Raw genomic sequence first — 18,927 nt, 5'->3', positions numbered from 1 at the left:
TGGTAGAGGTGATGGAAAACCCTGTAGGATCATTCGCACTTGTTTGTATTTCGCCGGTTGCATCTTGCTATCGTCACAAAACTTTATGTAAATCATGAAGTTCGTTTGTATTCAATCTGGGGTTCATAAATCGTTACTGACTAAGGTACTAATAAAGAGACTCCTGAATCGACGCTGAGCCTGCCTGATAGATTGCCTTCACTTCATATATCGTTCAATGAAAGCAATAAAATCACAATCACACACATAAAAAGAGATAATTTGAGTCTCTTTGTCTCACTCCTCGTCGGAATCGTTGAGAGTCTTCTCAAATCCCTCAAGGGGAACTGCAGTTTTGATGTAGTCGCGGAATCCACGGCTCATCTTCACAACAGCCCTGAGATGCTTCTCACTGATTGTAATCCGCTCGGAATTCTCCTCTTGAGCCTCATTCTCGGCCAGAGCGAGGGCTGTTTGCATGGCGTTGCGAATCTCTCGCCCATTCCACTTGAGACTACGAACATCCTGGCTATTCCACACAAACTCGCGAGCCGCACCAGAGACATGGATCAAACCGTTTGAATCTCGGCTCAAGCGATCAAAGTTATGAGTCCAGATGCGCTCACAGTCCTCGTGAGTAAGACTCTTGTAATGCAGTGCGACGTGAATACGGCTGAGGAATGCAGTATCAAATGACTGAACACGATTGGTGGTCAGGAAGAGAACTCCACGATAATACTCGAGGGCCCGAAGAAACACAGATACAAGCCCGTTCCGGGTAATATCCTTAGAGCGACGGCGCTCGAGGTAGATATCCGCTTCATCAAGGAGGACAAGAGCACCGTAGCGTTGGCCAAGCTCAAGGAAGTAGCTCAAGTTGGCCTCAACATTGAACGAGTCAACACTGAGATCACCACTGGTAAGTGAAATAAGAGGCCGATTGGTAAGCTCGGCGACGCATTCAGCGGTGCATGTCTTTCCAACGCCAGGTGCACCATGGAGCAGGAAGATTCGGCCTTCTCCTTTGTTCTTAACAAAGTCATTACCCCAAGGGGACAGCTTCCCATCTCCCAAGTCAGCAGCAAACTTTCCAATCAAGGCCTTAACAGTCATCTTGATCTCATCGTCAAGAACAAGATACTTGAAAGCTTCCTTGTCCGTCTTCAGCTGCTTCAGGTTGGCGATGTTTAAGTGACCCCATCGTCGGTCGCCAAGGAGGAATCCTGGCATAGTCTTGCTGCACACAAGATAGAAGAGGTCGCTATCTGGGGGAGAGTCTTGGGTAGGATCAAGGTCTTCGAATCCATGATACGGGCTTTCGGTACTATAGTTTGGGCGGTTTGCCATACAGGCATCGCAGCTACATCGCGGGAGATCCTTGGGAAGATGGTCCTTGGAAGGAGGCGCGGTTTCATTGTAAACTGGGATGCGGTGGTAGCGACCCGCGCGCATGTTATCGGGTCCTTGATTATAGAATGTATCAAATCCAGGGGCATCACATATAACACGGCCGCACATGAAGCCGGTTGGCCCACGGCATTGTCTGTTGCTCGGCCCAGAATTCACAAGAAGCCCCTCGTATTCCATGTAAGTTGGTCGCTTCAAAAGCTCCCAATAGAGCTTGCCTAGGGCAATGTTCTTTTCCCTCATTGTAATTCCGCCTTGGGCTTCGAGATCTTCAGGCCAAAAAGCTGCAGGAATGATGGAAAGGCTCCCGATGGCTTGCTCACCAAGCCAGGGAGAGAGGTTGTAGCTGAACATGAAGCGATTGACTTTTGTACCGTTTGACTCGAGCATCCAGCAATTAATGTTGTACACATCACAGGAGCTGTTGTGTCCCTGCCCCATGGTGACGCTGCTAATGACATATGGGGTCCAGATATCATAGCGCTTTGCGTAGAAGACTTCACCTGGCTTGAGCAGAAGCCAAAAGAGGTCAAAGGTAGCTCTAGGGGTAGCAAGTTGATGACGCTCCTCTTCACGACGGATCTCATCGCCGAGGTTATCGTCAAGGAATTTGAGGAGAACGTCGATATGCTTAGATGTAGTCGCGGCGTAATCAGAATCATGGGCCAATGGTTGGTGATCCTTGTAACGGGCGAGCTCCTGTCGATGATGGTAGAGGACCCGGTAAGGGGCATTGATCTTGACAGGCTTGCCGTCAAAGCTGACGTAAGGATAGTAGGCTACTACGGCCTTAAGGGCATTGATAAGGTGATCTGAATGAATGATCATGAAGGGACGTGAAATTTCTGGACCAGGAACTTCGGGATCTTGACCTTCATCTGGGTAGAGATTGTCGTAGCGATAATCAATGTTCTCGAATGCTTCAGTAATCGGCCTGTCTTCCTGGTCTCGAGGACCTCGAGATCGACGGTGGATAGGGATGGGGGATCGGCTCCGGGGTAAGACCTTCGTTATGATCTCGATAACGGGTTTCTCATCTCCAGTAGCATCGTCATCGACAACAAGGTTGATATCGCCATTGAATCCATACGGGGGAACATTCTTGAAAGCTACAGGGCTCTGGCGGCCTGCTATACGGTTAGCTCGACATCACCATAGAGGATACATGGCTGAAGACTGACATTCTATGACATTATTTTGCCAACCGAGATACTTGACCACATGAAGGACGTCTGGCACTTTGCCATCAATCTTAAGAATTTCTGTTTTTGGGCACACCCTGGGCATAGAGGCCATGTGCGGACTATGTCTATATCTTGGCCTGGACCTGGGGGGGATATCCTCGAAGCTCACAATGGAGCTGGAGTCGTCGCCATCGACGACGTTGACTTCATGAGGCTGAGGAGTATCCATGATGCTTCTGAAGAACAAACAAACTTATAGGGAGATAAGAAAGACACTGAAGTCAAAAGACAGTTATGTCAAGAGGGTCTGAGGGTCTGAGGGTCTGAGCCGACCAGAGGAGAAACTGTGAGCATTCTGTCTGCTTTATAGAGCAATTGACAAAGCTGTGTAAGCTGAGACTGGCCTATCATGGTATTGAGAAACAGTCCACCCAATCAAGGGGTTCCCCTATCATTAGCTATGGTACCAGTCAAGGCAGCAACGCCAAGTTTCAAGCCCCAGGTTGTTTGCCTTGAGCAAGTGTAACACAGTTCTGGAGTAGCCTATAGGGAGGCAAGAAACCCTAGGACCTCAATCCTAGATGATAGAAAGATTTAGGCAAGTTTGCCTAAAATTGCCTAAGCTTAGGGGACTCTTTGACAAGCTCATTTTGGCATCCTCTTTCAATGTCTGAAGTTTTCTTGCTCCCTGGGTGTAGCATATGGAGTGATGTGGAGATATTGGGCATGCCAGCTGCAGCACAGCCCTATGCAGCCTTAAGTGGCATTGCTGAAGGTCAAAAGTGGATCTGTCTTTTGATGTGCGGGGGATTTATAGTATGAAGTTATTGTGAGGGTAAGCTCCCAGATCATTACTCCACCAAACAGTTTATTCAGTCTAGGGGCCAATAGACCTTAGACGATGTTAGGTATTTTTAGCATCTTGCCTTGAGGTCGCTGTCCCAGTTGATACTGAAATATTTCTGAAATAAGCAAATCGTTTTCGACTGATTGAGAAAGGAAATCAACTTTCAATTCTCGGTTATCTACAGAAGTAGGCTACCATCCACAAGGTTGCACTGCCTTCCAAAATGCCCCGTAGTAAGCCTTGGACTATCTTATGCAGCCAACCATCGGAACTAGTCCTGCGTGTTCCCGCCAACCCATCTGAACTCTAGCAAGCAAGCCAGCAGAGAGCTCTCAGTGCGTAGTCCTCTCCTGATATGCCCCCAGATGAGGTTGATAACTTGACATGTGTGTGATCACTCTGTGGGCCAAATCATCGAGAATGGCTGCAAAGTGAGCGTCAGACCCCTGAGTCAATCCTTGATGAAATAATGCGCGAACTAGAGTGGCGAAGTGTCGACGATAACCTTTCTCAATTTCAATGTCTGCCAACTGTTGTTCATTGGGCCCTCCTGTGAGTATGAAGAAAGGCGAGCGTGGAAGCTCGTCCTGGTCGGTGGTTTCAGTGTGACCGTAAGGCTGTAACAGCTCATACGAGGAGCAGTTGTTCTGTGTAATGTATTTCTTGAGGGGAAGCAGAATATCCCGGAAGCCATACTGACAGCCTGTGATGTCGATCAACCATCGTTCCCCTGATGAGTCCAACGTCGCTTCGACGATGGTATGGAACACCCTGTCGGTCATGATGCCAGCAGGGGGGTGAAATCTGATAGGGAGGGGGGGGTTCCGGATCTCAACAATGGCGACATCCATTCGAGAGACAATTCCTAATCGATTCCTGTTAGCAGGATGACCCTGGATCAGAATAGACGGCTTGACCTACCGGCCAAGAGACCCCTGGTCATCGGACCAAGGAGAGAAATCGACATAGTACACTGGTTTACTAGAAGAGCGGCTTCTTTGTGATTTTCAATACGGGTGAGGTGACTCGGGAAAAGATGGCGCTCAGTTCGGTTCGGGGTGTGTATGAGGACCAGAGTTCCGGAGTCTTCGTCATGTTCGATTTTTGTCAAATGAATGTCATACACAACCTCCTTGTACGCCAAAAGTGCTGCTTTGAGTAGCTTGGCTGTACGTAAAAGAGCTTTCCGTCGTTGCATGTTGTAGCAATACTCTTGATGAGTTGGCTCGTGAGCTGCCTGGCATTCAGGGCTGCACCAGAAGGTAGTGACAGCATCTCCGTCTTGGTATTCTGGAGCTCCCATACAATGGGAGCACCCCACGGTTGAATACTTGCCACAATGAGCGCAACTGCCCATTTTGAGTGCTCGATAGAGGATGCTTCAGGTTGAAGAAGTTGGGAGTTGTTGTGGATGTGAGGGTTTAAAAGGCGAAGTGCAGCGAGACCATGAATCACGAAGAATAAGTGACTGCTCAAGCTCCTGGTTTAGCTTGGTCTGTTGCTAAGTATTGAACAATCACAATCGGAAGGTGTCGGCCTTCCTAGGTACCTACAAAGCGAAAAGTGAACCTCTATACAGAAAGCAGACGTGCCAGCAATACTCACCCAGGTGACTAGAAGGCACCACTCTCGTATGATACGGGCCGGAACACACAATTGCAATGTTTGCGCTTTTTTGGAAATGAGGCAGACAGGCAAAAAGGACTGTCACCTCATTACCATTTATGATGCCAAATAATTCTATACGACAGAAGGGACGCAGCCTCTATGCTCAATTTCCACCCTATAACGCCGTCCAGCTTGTCCAAAACTCCACCACTTTTAGTACCTAAGGGAGACACAAGAGAACCCAAATCAGAGAACCCCAAGTTCTTTCAGTCAACTAGCGGCGGAGTTATTCAGTTCCCACCATTTCTTGCGTTGGAAGTGACGTTGCTGGCGTGCGCGAGCAGAAACTTACAACACGTCAATGTCAGCTTGCACGCCTTCGTCCATCCATCATCTTGCGCAATGCCGAGTTTGATGCTGACATCGCCAATCTTGTCACCGTCAATCTTATATGGCAAGCTAAGAGGTGTGCCAGTTGCATCTGTTTGCCTATGGACATACGCGCCCAGCTGTCGTACAAGCTCCAGGAACCCAACCATGGCGTTATCAAAGCGTCGGTGCATGAATGTTAATCCTAGAGGCATATCTCCAGAGCTGTACAACTCAAGTACATGCTTCTTTGGGGGGGCATTGACAGCGCGACTGCCTAGTCGACTGGAAGAAGGGCTTGGTACTTCGTATCGGATGATTCTTGACGTGCTTCCCATGGGCTGCGGGTCATATCCATCGAATCTGTAGGAAAGTTTGTCCGCAACGGTAACCAAGAGTAGCAGTGCGTGTCCCCACGCGGCGTTGATTTCTGGCCAATCTACCGGTTTGTTAGAGAGACGACCAAGCCGAAGACCGTTAATTGTCGCAAAGCTCCCATCGTGGCTGATACAAAAGGTGTCGTTATATACGTTAGATCGCTGCAGCTTTTCTAGGAGCTGGGAATCGTTGCTGTACTTGGCGTTGATGCTGTCCTTTTCCGCCTGGAATTCACCCATCTTGGTAGCAAACTCGTTTCGTTCCCTCCAGAACTTCTCCTCCTCTTTGTCCAGTTGTCGCGACTCCTCCTCAAGAGCTACGAGCTCCTCATCTAAGGAAGTCTTTTCCGACTCCAGCTTCTTCAGCTCTTCCATAGCTGTTGCTCTATCCTGCTCAGCTTTTCTCAGCGCTTCCTCTTGAGCTTTCATGTCTTCTTCGCTTGGTTTGTTTGCTTTCGCCTCCTTAAGATGTTTCACATAGGCGTCTCTTTCGCGTGAAGTAACCTCTAGCTTCTTCTGTAGGCCCTCAACAAGCATTTCCGTACATTCAACACAGATAGGGTGGTCGATATCGGATCGCGCAGATAGAATTTCGAAAAGTCGGTTGACCCTATCCATCTCGTTTCCCACAGGCGCGTCAACATTATCCCCATTACTTCTGGCAGAGCTGGCACGGCGCAATGCTGTTGGCATAGCGTGAGACTCTGGAGGCTGACTCGGGTGAGTCATCTGGGACTCTGACAATAAAACGAAAGACATAGAGGAATCGCGGGGATGCCCTCCATGGTTGCGCTTGAACGTCGGTGGCCCGGTATTTCTTGAGACTGTTTCGTATAGAGACTTGCGCGCTTGCTCTTGTGGTTGCGTAATCGGTGGGCTCGTTACAGATGATTTCTTGAGGGTTTGGGGAGATGTAGATGCTGGCGAGCGAGGTCAGATACATGCGCAGAAAAAGGATCAGGCCACATACAAACAAGCACATCGTAGGCGGCTGGATTGAGGTCCTCGAGGGATCCGTCCAGCCTGAGAGGCTGGCGGCATTTCTGGCAGTTCATACTTGGGTTAGCGAGCAGGCATTGTTCGAGAACGGTTGCTGGATGAATGCGCTGTACAGAGCTTTTGAGAAAGCGTCCCGTGTCGTTGGTGGGAAAGGTAGGGAAAGTAAAGAAATGGACAGAGTAAGGTGTGGATGTCTTAGCGGTGACGTCGGGTTATGTTTAGCACTGGGAGCCACGAGCCAATGCGCAGTTGATCACAGGGTACGGAATCATATGGAGAAATTTAGAATAAGCTATATACTTCATTACACAACAAGTAAAGAAAAGAAACTAATTACAAAGAAAGATCTATCACAACTAAGCCTGGCTTTCATATTCTTTCACAAGGTCACATGAAGCTATCAAAGGTTGATAGCGTCCACATGATAATGGACGGATGGTTTGCATTAAGCATGTAGTTAACCCCACCAAATTGATCGATAAGATCCATATGGAGCCAAGCACTTTACGCGATGCACGGCCCCTAATGGCGCGTCACGGCGCGTCTAGGCCCTTCAGTTGCTCCTCCAACGAAACATCGTCATCAAAGAATGCAGGAGCCATCAAAATGGAAGGCTACCATGCATCCTGTTAAAGAATATGTCGCAAAATTATGCATGATTTAATGTCGACAAAGATTCTTCATAGTGACAATGGAGCCACCGACAAAGAAAAGGCGACAGGGCTCTTCAGCTCAAAAAGAGGCACAAGATGAAAGTGACGATGACGAACTTGCCTCACATCCCCAAGAGATCAGGATGCGCCGAGACCCTGATATTCAGCTTGCACTCAAGCGGGCGAATGCTGACCATAAACTGCAAGCCACAATGGCTCATATTATCGAAAAATACAGCCGGGACTTTGAGGGCATTGGCGACGAAATCGACATGAACACTGGAGAAATTGTCGTTAACAACGGTCATTTGCGTAATATGCGTGACGAGGGAGATGTTGAAGGACTATGGATGGAGGGCGACAGTAATATCGACGAAGATGAAGGAGTTCTGCTGGAGGACCTTACGGATGGATATTCCGATAGCGAAGAACCAGTCAAAGGAGTACAACATTCTCAGAGCGACAATCAGAACAACCAAGAACCAACGTTTGCAGAACAAGTTGCGCCAACGAGCCAAAGGACTCACAGCGAAGTCGCCCGGGAAGCACTACAAACTGATATGGATACGGCCATGGATCCCTCACAAATTTCTAACGCCATGTTGCATACCAGCGAATCTCACTTTGGTCCTCCATCCTATGGACCAGGTTCGTCAGTTGGATTCGGACCAACTCCAGGATTTGGGCCCTGGGGAAGAATGCACGGGTTTCCCATGCAAGCCTGGGGTCGGGACGATATTCCTCCATATTTTAACATGCCGCCGAGTATGCCAGGACCTTGGTTTAGCGGGGGCAGATACGACTTCCCTACTCATAACGGACAGACATCGATTTGGAGTCGTAACCGGGCCAAGAGGACAAAGCGGGCCGGCTCTATGAAAGCATCTTCCAAGCAGGCGACGAGCAGACACCCTAGCAGCTCTCGTACGGAAGAGGAGGCAGTTGCAGATGACCATCACAAATCCATGTCTGAGGAACAGCCACGCGATAATCAGGAAGATCTGGCCCCTGATAGAACTATAAATGATACCGACGACGACGATGATTTGATGTTCTCTGAGACTACTGAGGTAGCGTCGACCCCTGAGGCGAGTCTTGTCCTCCCAACAAAAGAAACATCACCTGCGAAGGGCCAGGTTCATCGACATTCACAAGGGGCACTGGAAGAAACCAATGGAAATGCTGTGAAAGTGCCTCAGAAGAACGACGAAGAAGACGATTCTGGTCGGAGACGGTCTGGCCGAGCGAGGAAACAAACTGAGTATATGGGCAAGATCTCATGGGACGACGCCAAAGAATGGCAGAAATCAGGACAGAGGTTAAGCGTGGAGCTATACAAGGCTGATCCAGTTATTCGCAAAGACTTCGAAAGCGTCGATCATATTGGCGACGAGTGTGCCTCGTCTTCGGAGGAGCTTCACGACAATGCGTTGCCAACAAAAGTACTCGAAAGGGGGACGACCTCCCAAAGGCAGGTTGTACCAGATTCACAGGACACCGCGACTCCTTTCAACAGCAGTGCTCCTGAGGCACCGGAGCGCAAGACGGGCAACGACAGACACTATGCTTCTGATGTACCTACCGTTCCTAGCATGGAGCTTTCAGACGACGAAGCTCCTCTTGTTCTTTCAAGGATCAGAGCACCAAAACGCCAGGTAGAAAACCGAAAACCTCCACCGCCACTCATGCCAACACAGGATCGAATTCGAAGCGCTGAGCCCATTGTCTATGTTGCGAGTAGTTCACCAAAACCCAACCAACGAGCAGCACCCATAGTTGAGCCTACGGTTGGGGGTATGCAGGGCCAGACTATAGAGCCTCTCAAGCGCAAGCGGGGAAGACCCAAAGGCTCAACACGCAAGGCTCAAAATAATAATACTGTTTCCAGTACGAAGGTCATAACAAGGGGCCCCACGGTGCCTCAACAGCATGATGCTGGAGCGCCAAAGAAGTCGAATCCTGCGAATCTCGATATTGAAGTTGGGGCCAAAGATCACTCGACCTATGCTACGAGGAGCCATGGTTGTCCCGATCGCGATGAAGAAACCTTACAAAAATTGGATCATGATGATACAGAGACTGAAGAACGTACAGTAACACATCATCTAACGAGCGAACCCAAGAGCCCAGCGTCTTATAGATCACAAGCTAGAACTTCAGATGAGACCATCAAGCTTCGGCGGTCCTGGGAAAAGCTCCAAAAGTCCAATAACAGCACAGACGAGTCAACAGAACTCAATGAGGATATCTCAGATGACCAGGAGGAACAGCCGGTGCCTCTGACGCCATCCGGGCTGTTGCAGGAACCAAGTACAATTCTGGAGGGGCCTATGGAAGCACCAGAGACCTTTGTAATCATCGGAGACGAGCAGTCATCTACCGCTAGTCCTTCTTCGCCCGTCCATGTTGAAGAACCTCCCAACTATAGCGATCCCCCTGACGAGAGTAGGTCTCGTCTTAACGACAACTCCTCTGATTATGCGCCTCCTCAAGACGAAGCTGTACATGATGACGAATCTCTCCCCGAATTGCCTCGAGATACCATGGTTCATGGGGCATCGACACCACGGAAGCCGAAAGATACCAGGACTCCCGTTACAGAACCTCCTTCAAGCTCTCACAAACCACACACCCCTCGTCATGCTTCCATTCGTACTACTCGTGCACCATCATCACGCCGATCCCTCCTCTCATTTGTGTCGGATTCGGAATCAGACACCGGCGAGTCTCGGGATGAGTTAGCGCGCAGAGTCAAATCAACATCAAAGACAGCAAGCGTCCGTCCTTCAACAAAGAGGATTTGGCGAGCGAGTGCCCTAACCAGAGAAATCCAACGGACCCCCAGTAGAAAGCGTTTCCATGAGATGTCCAGTCCTACCAACACTGTTAAGACACCGGGGGGCACGTTACGAACCTGTGGTATAGATGGTTATCAATGTGGCCGAGACTTTTGCTTCACTTGTATATGAATGGCCGTTCTGATCTCACAGATTACTTTTGGTAGAGAAGACCATAGAAAATAAAGCCTTGTGGGAATCAATATACAACAAGCAAACATAGCGCTGTGGTTTTATTTGATGCTTAACGCTACTCGAGAAAAACTGACCCAAAAGCATGAAAACCTCCAACTACAAAGCTAAAAAAAAGGTTAGGAGTGTTGGTGATTAGATTAGCCCTCGATCTCAATGTGCTATAACCCCCAGAACCTGGAACGCCGAAACCACATTGTCTCATTCCACATCGCCCCCGTAACAACGTCCGAGATGATGCGGCATGTCGCGCAAGCTTCTCCTCACCGCACCGAACCGATCGAATCATACGTCATGCTAAGGCTGTAGGATATTCTCATACAGCCCCATTCTCATGAAATCCATCTCACAGGGCCACTGAGTAGACGCGCTTTCACGGCGGAAAGGATCGAGGCGGATCCGGCTGAGATATTCTCTTCCCAATATGGGTGTATCCTATCAGGGTTGGAAAACCGACAAAGGAAAGCAGTAACCGCCGGTCCAGGGTATCATGGTTAAGAGTTGCCACGAGATGGATCGCCAGAGATGATGAGTGTTGGAGAGCTACGACTCCAAGCACTCTCAAGACTTGTTGGCAGCGCCATTAGCAGCTGCAAGGTGTTGCTTGAAAACCTCGGGATCACGGACGGGGTTGAAGTAGGGGTGCGCTTGCGCCTCCTTGGCGGTCAAACGCTCCTATACAAATGTTAGATCAAATAGGAGATGTCGGAGCTATAAACAAACCTGATGGTCGTATCGCAGTAGCTTGTCAAGGAAATCGATGGCCTCATTAGAAACAAATCGCTGGTTTTCCGAGGTGACGAAGCTATGCCAGGGCTTCTTCTGGAATCGTCCGAGAATGTCGTCATATTGCGCATCCAGTTCAATTTCGTACTTATCAATGTAGTCAAACAGATCATCAGTACCGAGAACCTTTGCAATCTTCACAAGCTGGTCCGAGTTACTGTTCCCATGGAAGAACGGCTCCTTTCGGAAGATCATAGAAGCAAACATGGCTCCCAGGCTCCACATGTCGAGACTGTAATCATACTCCTGGAAATCGACCAACAGTTCTGGACCCTTGAAATAGCGAGAGGCCACACGAACGTTGTATTCGGTACCGGGGTGATAAAATTCGGCCAGGCCCCAATCGATGAGACGCAACTGGAAACTGTCAGTAAGCTCTACGTCAGACGTGTCACGCCAGAATGACCAACCTTTCGGTTCTCATGATCGATCATAACGTTATGAGGCTTAACATCTCGATGCATAATACCCTTGCTGTGGCAGAAGTCCAAAGCCTTGAGGAGCTCAAAGATATAGAACCGGACATCGATGTCATTGAACTTAGGGTAGAGGCTTCGGAAATCGGTATTGTTGACGTGCTCGAAAATGAGGGACGGCGTCTTACTCTGTTCGCGTTTGTGGTCAGTTACATGTTGACAATGTCAGTTGAGAAAGTTGGCACCAACCTGCGCATCCCGAACAACGTCGAGCAAGGCAACAACATTAGGACCTCCGGCCAAATTCTGGAGGATCTTAATCTCGCGCTTGATCTTCTTCTTCTTCACAGGCTTTAGAACCTTGACGACGCATTTCTGGTAGTTGACGACATTGATGCCTTCAAAGACTTCAGAGTACTTTCCACGGCCTACAGACGCACAAGGGGTCAATAACCAAGCAAACGAAATGGACAACGACGACATACCAATCTTTCTGACGACCTCGTAGTTTTCTAGGGCACCCCAGCCTACATGGTTATCAGCTTCGTTGTCAAGGGAATTCTCACGTGGGGTGAGGGCATACTGATGTTAACACTGTCGTAGTCCCAGTAACTGCGGGGCATGCTCTGGTTGACATCGGCGTAGACGCGCGCCATGATGGGCAGAGATCGAGACCGTCGCAGGGAGGCGGTAGAAGAAGATGGTGTCACGGGACGTCGATGACGGTCGGAGCGATAGAGATGCTGAAGATGAGAGGTTGAGGCCGAGATACTCGTATATGTCTAATCGAGCCCAGCCCAAGGTCTCTAGTCTAAGAGGCTGAAGAGGAGAGGCTGGACCTGCTTTGACTTGGTTTGCAAAATCAAGGTGGGATGGCATTTCAGGTCGGGTCCAGCCCAGTCCAGGTTTGCCCCGTTGTTTTGGCGGGCGGGCTGGTCTGTGATTCGCTGGGGCGCTTATCGGCCTGCCGAATGGGCACGAGTACCTCCAAATCAATCACAAGGCAAATAGATGGTGGCTTGTGCAGTATCTGAATTGAGTGGATGCGCCCTGGCTGTTTCTGGCATTCACTTCTAATTGACTACGGACTACTAACCTACATAAAGTCTAAAAAGACTGAGAGGCTGTCGGAGAAACAGTGAAGGGCTTAGGCTCTCCAAGGCCAAAGGGTTGAGTCTGCTAATAAATGTTACTTCATGAACATCCTGTCATCATCTAAACAAATATAATTATCTTATGCACAAGCTAAGCCTAGGGTAGGTCTAGACAGTAGACACATCTCCTAGAGGTATGTAGTTCGAGAATATACTTGTTTCCCTGTGACCCCGACAACAAGACGAATTCAATATTGGTACCAAACAGACACATGTGCGTCACGAATAGGCCTTGAACAAAATACATGGCTTGACATCTACTGGAGTCAAAACGCCTACCTCATATTTTCATTGGTCGTCGAAAGACATACAATACGAACAAGCTGCGTTGTGAAACTTGTCAAAGTGGCCTGATTCAGACCGTATGCTACACCACGATCAGGGTTAGCAACATGAACAAACTGCTTGCTAGGAAGAATACGAATAAAAAGCCTCATTTCTCAGAGAGAAGATTAATTGCTCGACATTTCAGGGCTGCAGAGGTGTCAATATCAGCCGAAGCCAATACTTCGTCCACCTCCAGCCCCGATCCGACTAAGGATGACGATACAAGGGTTTTCATCATAACGAGGTTCAAACACACTTTAGGGAGTATCAACTTACAAATCAAAATCTCTTGGTGGGTAACGTTCGAGACTCCAAAAGCAGTATCCCTTCTACATCCAGGGAACATGCTTAGTCGTATTCCAGCGAGTCCAAGCCCTTGTCCACAACGTCCCAGGTTCGTTTGCGCAAGTCTGGTTTCGGTTCGGGGCGAGGGCGCTGAAGACCTTTCTTCTTCTTTCGTTTCTTATTACTCTGAAAGGAAGCGGGTAATGAGGAAGACATGTTTTTGGTTTGCGTGGAAGTAGGGGTATCATCGCTCAAATCCATGGCCTCGCTCGACGGCGCTGTTTCTTTCGAGCCCAGCTGTTTCGCTCTTTCTTTCTCTTTGCGCAGAGTTTCGAGTTCTGAATGTCGAAATATTTCGATTTGCGCATCCGTCAAAGTCCTTTTCACACCATCCGGATAATAGCCCAGGTTATCGTCTTCCTCCTCCCAGGTGTCGTCGACGGCGTCATCTTGAATTTGATCCTGGGGGGGCGAGTCTATGAATTCAGATCCGAAGGCGGCGACGGCTGTGTGCGAGAAATGGGATTCGTGGAAAGCAACAAGATCATCCTAGAAGTATCAGTAAAGTATCAAACTGCGCATATTTGGGTAACATACGGGGGAAATGTTGGGTATTACATGCGCATTCGTCGTACTTCCATTATTTGATTGCGGCATGTCTTGGTTTTTCTTTAACGCGAGATCAGGCATGATTTGCGATTTCGCGAGATTGGCGGAAGACGCGTCCAGGCTGAAATTATGTCACGTGCCAATGCACCAACATCAAGTTCGTCCAGTGTGAAAAGAGATAAATATGTCCTGGCAGCCTGGCTAGCATATTTGGCAAGCAAAGTAAGTTGTGAGAAGACAGTCCAAAAGTTTGATGATGGAGCCGGTTAAAGCTTCCGCCACCAACTCAGAGCCCATAGATAGCTCACTGGGACTTGAGAAGCGCTAGAGCACTTTCGAAGGCTCTCACAACTTGATCATCTGCAAAGCGTCAATATTTGGTTAAAGGATGGGACGAAAAGCACATCGGGCTCACAATGCTGTTGTTTCCGTTCCATTTTATCTTCAGCGAGATTCACAAAGCGTCGTCGTGTTTGCAGGCGCTTCGCTGCCCGCTCATCATCGTGCGCTGACGCAGACGCAGCCCAAATTTTGAAGTACTCGCCAGACGTTAGTTTCATCAGTCTATGTCATTGCTCAAAAGAACTCACCTTTGATAGAGCATCTGCCTCCTTCAGAATCTCCCGCTCCCGTTCATCTGCCTCTTGCAAAGCAGCCTCATAACGCGCTTCAAACTCATCCCAGTCAAACGGTTCTAGAGCACCAGGGGTGTCTGGTGGATCAGAATTGTTGGCTTGTCGATCAACTTGAGGTTCGGGTGTCCTTATACTAGCGTGCGGAAGTTTCTGGATGTTACTCATGTTTGTTTCCTCAGGAGCAGGGACAGAAGGTTTGATATCGTCTTGACTGGGATGGTTCTCGCCGTCTTCTTGTAGTGGAAGTGCTGTATCCATGTTGGGCATTTCGCGTTGAATCGCCAGGGGTGTTGTCGGCCAAGCAACAGGGGTGTGTGTTAGGAACGTGCAGCACTGTCGAGTGAGCAGCCTGATCAACTGTCTTGAGGCGTCGGTAATGAGTCTTGAATCTTGTATTCCACGGAGTGGTGATTTCTCTGTCAAAGTTGACACAGTTCAGTGAAGGAAAAATTAATTCCCGGTACCTAAATGGTGAAGTTATTTAAATCAAATATAGTTGCTCACTAACAGTCGAAGTCTTGAAGTGGGTGTTCCTGCATCATTTAGTTGGCTGCCTGTGTGGCTTACGTTCATGCGCCACAGCACCGTCACTATCATTGCTCGACTCGTGACTCCCATCTTCAACCTCAAAGCCTACAAGTCATCTGGCTTTCACTTTCAATCACTTATCTCGGGCTTACAAAGATGCGCCCCGCCTTTCCTGTTTTATTACCGGAAGGCTGAACGTGCTTCCCTTGGTCTTCTTAGATCAACAGATAGCGACAACTGCCTTAACGCAAGTGGCAAAGATACAAAGCCAGGATGGACTGCGATATCTGTCATCGCATTCACGACACAGAGCGTCTCCCTTTTCTCTGTACCGTGGACGCCCGGAACTCCCTTCTTGATGGTCGCATAAACAATGTGGAACTTCTCCTGCAAAACGAGAGTCTCCAAAATGAAATAAGCGAACTATTAGATGAGACGAGCACCCCAAACAAGTTTCACAAGGAATCACTACAGGCACAACAACGAACAGCTGAAGATAGAACGACACAAATTTTGGCCGCTGCCGATAAGCTCAGAAATGACATCAAAACTGCCAGAGAGGAGATCCAGGCCCGGAAAGCTGCACTTTCTCGTCGCAAGTCGGATATCGCAGCTGTATCTGGTGGCCTAGTTGAGCGCAGAGTAAAACAGCAAAAAGACATAGAAACGGACATTGGCAGACTTAAGTATAAGTGGTCTCGCAGCGCTGGCGATATGGCTCGTACAAGATCTTTTCTTTGTATGGAGGCAGCCCGACTATATGGACTTGAACGTATTAAAGAAGGCTCTACTGGCAAATATGAGTATTACCTTGGCGGAATTCCCGTTGTCGATTTGGCCACAATGAACTGTAGGCTCTCCCACGGCTCTTTTAACTATATACTAACTCCTTTACAGCATCAACGCCAGAGATGATTTCAACATCTCTCAGCCACATTTGTCATATCCTTATGCTCGTATCACACTATCTTTCAATCCGTCTTCCTGCGGCAATTACTCTTCCTCATCGCGACTACCCACGGCCAACTATCTTCAATCTCTCTGCTTCTTACAGATCTGGGGATCCAGTATTTCCTAGTCAGGCAGGAGTAGGGAATCCTTCTCACTCCGGAGACACAGAGTCCCAGCGTGTTTCACGTCCAAGACCTCTTTTCATTGACAAACCACCAGCGCTGTTGGCCAAGGAAGATCCAGCAACTTTCTCATATTTCATAGAAGGTGTGACTTTGCTCGCCTACAACATCGCCTGGGCTTGCAGTACGCAAGGTGTTTCGATAGGTGATAGGACTCACTTTGAGGACATTTGCAATATGGGCCGCAACTTACACGAGCTCCTCACAAATCACCAAAATGTTGGTGGAAACCTCTATCCATTATCATCTAACAAGAAGGATCCGAGCGCATCTAAGAATGATACCGATGCCCAAGCCAGCCGCATGGGACAATATTCCCACGGCACAACTTTCTACTACCTCGGCGGAGCTGAGGGCACCGAGTTCAGTAAGACGTTCAAGCTTCCCGGTCCGATCAAATTGGCCGACAAGCTCAAGAAGAAGCTGCTCAGCGAGGCGCCTGCCCCTGACTGGGAAGTTCTGGATGATGATGCATGGAAAGTTGAAGAAGAGCTTGTGGATACGAATCAACCCAACAAAGACTTGCTAGGTAGCGATAAGAATTCCCCGCGTCGGGGAACGAGTGGGTGGATGAAGGTAAAGAATAGATGATATTGTTCTACCAAGAACAATGAACAAATACTTACTTGTAATTAATTTAGCTGCTGTGAAGATAATACGAGTAAATAAAGAGATAAAAACCTTTTCACCTTAAGTAAATTGCATTTATTTATTGCCAAAGCATGCCAGCTAGTATATAAACTTTATTTTATTTTATCTCTTTATATTAGTATATCCCAAGACCGAGCATAGAGTTATATAGGTAGGGACCTCGCCTACCCACGCTCTGTTGTTCTCTTCTGCCCGCAGTACAAAAATAATATCGGTGCTTCAGTACCTAGAACAACGAAAAATGTGGTTCCGCCCGGGATCGAACCGGGGACCTTCTCGGTGTTAACGAGATGCCATAACCAACTAGACCACGGAACCGTGCTAATGTGTACGAGGACAGCTGCGAGTTGACGCTCAAGTTGGAAACAAGTGTGAGACTTATTCACCTGCTCTAGGGTAGCAAAAGGTACAATATTTTAGCTGAGTTATGAGATGAAAGTACATTGTTCTCATAAATAAGTCCCTTGCAATCTGCTTGGATTGTATTAGCTGTCTAATGCTTACTTATAAGGCTTATATTTACTATAGTGGCGACGCATTGGTGGCGAATATTCATACCGGTGAATAGAGAGGTACTACAAGGAAATCATCCTAAGTTATTGGATTAATGGAAGTTCATAATAAACAATAACCAAAAACACAGTCATTGTATTGATACATTTATTCGTATAGTCTTACACTGAGTCATGCAGCTTGGAGCGATGTGCCATAGTCTGCTCGTCATGATATACAGGATTGTACAATATGCTTCTCTTTCCCGCCGTTTTATTTCCCAGATTTTCCAAACAAAGATGCAATGTAATCCCCAAATGTAGAGGTCCCCTCTGCCTGTCTCTGTTTTCTCTGCTCCGCCTGTGTATCCCAGATCTTCTGAACGCTGCCGGCAACCTCAGCCTTAGCCTGGAGATCGGCACGAAGAGCAGCCTCTTCAACCGCACGTTCCTCAGCTGGTAGTTTATCAAGCTGTTCTTTCCATTGTTGTTGAAGTTCTTCGGTGGGCATGACCGCATCTTTCTTGGCTTTTGGTAATGTTGTCTGGAAGACCGGAACCGGCAGTCCTTCCGCCTTAGCCTTCTCGACTGCCTCCTCGTGCTTGATCATTCGCTGATAAAGAGAGTCGGCGTGCATTTGGATATCCTCTTCCACCTCAGGCGATCTGCCCACCACTGACCCATGTCCCAACGCTCGAAGAAAACGCTAAAACAAAGTTAGAACTAAGATGTTAAGTGAAGCGAAAGTAGACAACATACTGATTGCATCATATAACACCTCTCGAATCTTCGAACTTGATGCCTACACATCTGCATTTGATCCTCCCAGCTTCCATGCTTCATGCAATTCACCCACTCCTCTTGGTATTCCGCACAGTTTTCCAATGCCGCCTTGCCAATGGCCTCTTTTCGTTCCTTGTATGCCTCCAAGACGCTCATTAGCTTCTCGTGATCTGTTGCCGTCTCTGCCTCGATCTCGGCGAGCGGTTGGTAGTTCTTCCAGAGGTGGGCATATCGACCGTCTTGATACAGGCTTGCCGAAGGTACGACTGGCTTCTGTGGTTCTGCAGCTGTCACCGCTGCATCGGCATTTCGGGGCTGCTGATTTGCTGGAGGAGGATTCGTAGGTTGGTTCGAAGGGTATTTGAGGGGAGATTCTTTCTCCAGAAAGTCGCGAAGGCTTGGATCGAGTTTCGAAAGAGGGTCTGACGACTTGTCGGTACCAAGGACCGAAGATATCCAACCCATTGTAGTAAGTTTGTTTCTCTAAACTGGCGCCAATCTACGGGAAAAGGGTTGGAATTGAGTTCGAAGCTGGACTTGAAGTTGACACTCCAAACTATAGCTTCAACTGTGATAAGTGGAGGTAAGAATTTCAGCGATGCACTGTACGCAGCACTGTATACCTACCAACTCCATTTTTTGTAGTTCATCAGACAAGATTGAATTCATAGGATCCA

General features: G+C 48.3%; 8 protein-coding genes and 1 non-coding gene across 9 annotated transcripts; 2 read left to right on the top strand and 7 right to left on the bottom strand.

The window, feature by feature from the left end:
- Positions 1–103: 103 nt before the first annotated feature.
- On the bottom strand, positions 104–3,263 carry FOBCDRAFT_210541 (uncharacterized protein). The gene is made up of 2 exons (XM_031181029.3): positions 2,568–3,263; positions 104–2,513 (listed from the first exon to the last, which is right to left on the bottom strand). The coding sequence occupies exons 1-2, from the start codon at positions 2,797–2,799 to the stop codon at positions 277–279; spliced, it is 2,469 nt and encodes an 822-aa protein (XP_031041797.2). The 5' UTR covers positions 2,800–3,263; the 3' UTR covers positions 104–276.
- A 486-nt stretch (positions 3,264–3,749) lies between these two features.
- Positions 3,750–4,774, bottom strand: FOBCDRAFT_194551 (uncharacterized protein; the record flags this gene model as incomplete). Its single annotated transcript, XM_031181028.2, has 2 exons — positions 3,750–4,282; positions 4,339–4,774. The coding sequence occupies 2 exons, from the start codon at positions 4,772–4,774 to the stop codon at positions 3,750–3,752; spliced, it is 969 nt and encodes a 322-aa protein (XP_031041796.2).
- A 541-nt stretch (positions 4,775–5,315) lies between these two features.
- On the bottom strand, positions 5,316–6,826 carry FOBCDRAFT_266836 (autophagy protein Apg6-domain-containing protein; the record flags this gene model as incomplete). Its single annotated transcript, XM_031181027.2, has 2 exons — positions 5,316–6,691; positions 6,742–6,826. 2 exons carry the CDS (start codon positions 6,824–6,826, stop codon positions 5,316–5,318), a joined length of 1,461 nt encoding a protein of 486 aa, XP_031041795.2.
- A 635-nt stretch (positions 6,827–7,461) lies between these two features.
- On the top strand, positions 7,462–10,877 carry FOBCDRAFT_283222 (uncharacterized protein; the record flags this gene model as incomplete). The annotated part of the gene is made up of 1 exon (XM_031181026.3): positions 7,462–10,877. One exon carries the CDS (start codon positions 7,462–7,464, stop codon positions 10,390–10,392), a length of 2,931 nt encoding a protein of 976 aa, XP_031041794.2. The 3' UTR covers positions 10,393–10,877.
- Positions 10,878–12,418, bottom strand: FOBCDRAFT_1521 (kinase-like domain-containing protein). Its single transcript, XM_031181025.3, has 6 exons — positions 12,238–12,418; positions 12,140–12,181; positions 11,904–12,082; positions 11,649–11,843; positions 11,176–11,595; positions 10,878–11,127 (listed from the first exon to the last, which is right to left on the bottom strand). The coding sequence occupies exons 1-6, from the start codon at positions 12,308–12,310 to the stop codon at positions 11,014–11,016; spliced, it is 1,023 nt and encodes a 340-aa protein (XP_031041793.1). The 5' UTR covers positions 12,311–12,418; the 3' UTR covers positions 10,878–11,013.
- Positions 12,419–13,259: 841 nt separating this feature from the next.
- On the bottom strand, positions 13,260–14,922 carry FOBCDRAFT_283220 (uncharacterized protein; the record flags this gene model as incomplete). Its single annotated transcript, XM_054702701.2, has 5 exons — positions 13,260–13,969; positions 14,018–14,150; positions 14,338–14,389; positions 14,445–14,568; positions 14,620–14,922. The coding sequence occupies 5 exons, from the start codon at positions 14,920–14,922 to the stop codon at positions 13,484–13,486; spliced, it is 1,098 nt and encodes a 365-aa protein (XP_054558676.1). The 3' UTR covers positions 13,260–13,483.
- Positions 14,923–15,226: 304 nt separating this feature from the next.
- On the top strand, positions 15,227–17,007 carry FOBCDRAFT_313632 (UV radiation resistance protein and autophagy-related subunit 14-domain-containing protein). The gene is made up of 2 exons (XM_031181022.3): positions 15,227–16,042; positions 16,090–17,007. Exons 1-2 carry the CDS (start codon positions 15,466–15,468, stop codon positions 16,914–16,916), a joined length of 1,404 nt encoding a protein of 467 aa, XP_031041790.2. The 5' UTR covers positions 15,227–15,465; the 3' UTR covers positions 16,917–17,007.
- A 213-nt stretch (positions 17,008–17,220) lies between these two features.
- FOBCDRAFT_t6 lies at positions 17,221–17,294 on the bottom strand. Its single transcript has one exon. It is a non-coding gene; the product is annotated as a tRNA-Val (tRNA).
- Positions 17,295–17,597: 303 nt separating this feature from the next.
- FOBCDRAFT_255174 (uncharacterized protein) lies at positions 17,598–18,796 on the bottom strand. The gene is made up of 2 exons (XM_031181021.3): positions 18,227–18,796; positions 17,598–18,173 (listed from the first exon to the last, which is right to left on the bottom strand). The coding sequence occupies exons 1-2, from the start codon at positions 18,713–18,715 to the stop codon at positions 17,742–17,744; spliced, it is 921 nt and encodes a 306-aa protein (XP_031041789.2). The 5' UTR covers positions 18,716–18,796; the 3' UTR covers positions 17,598–17,741.
- Between the last annotated feature and the right edge of the window lie 131 nt (positions 18,797–18,927).

Source organism: Fusarium oxysporum, chromosome I (genome assembly GCF_013085055.1).
Source record: "Fusarium oxysporum Fo47 chromosome I, complete sequence".
NCBI classification, from domain to species: Eukaryota; Fungi; Ascomycota; class Sordariomycetes; order Hypocreales; family Nectriaceae; genus Fusarium; species Fusarium oxysporum.
This window is presented reverse-complemented; position numbering and strand designations above follow the sequence as displayed.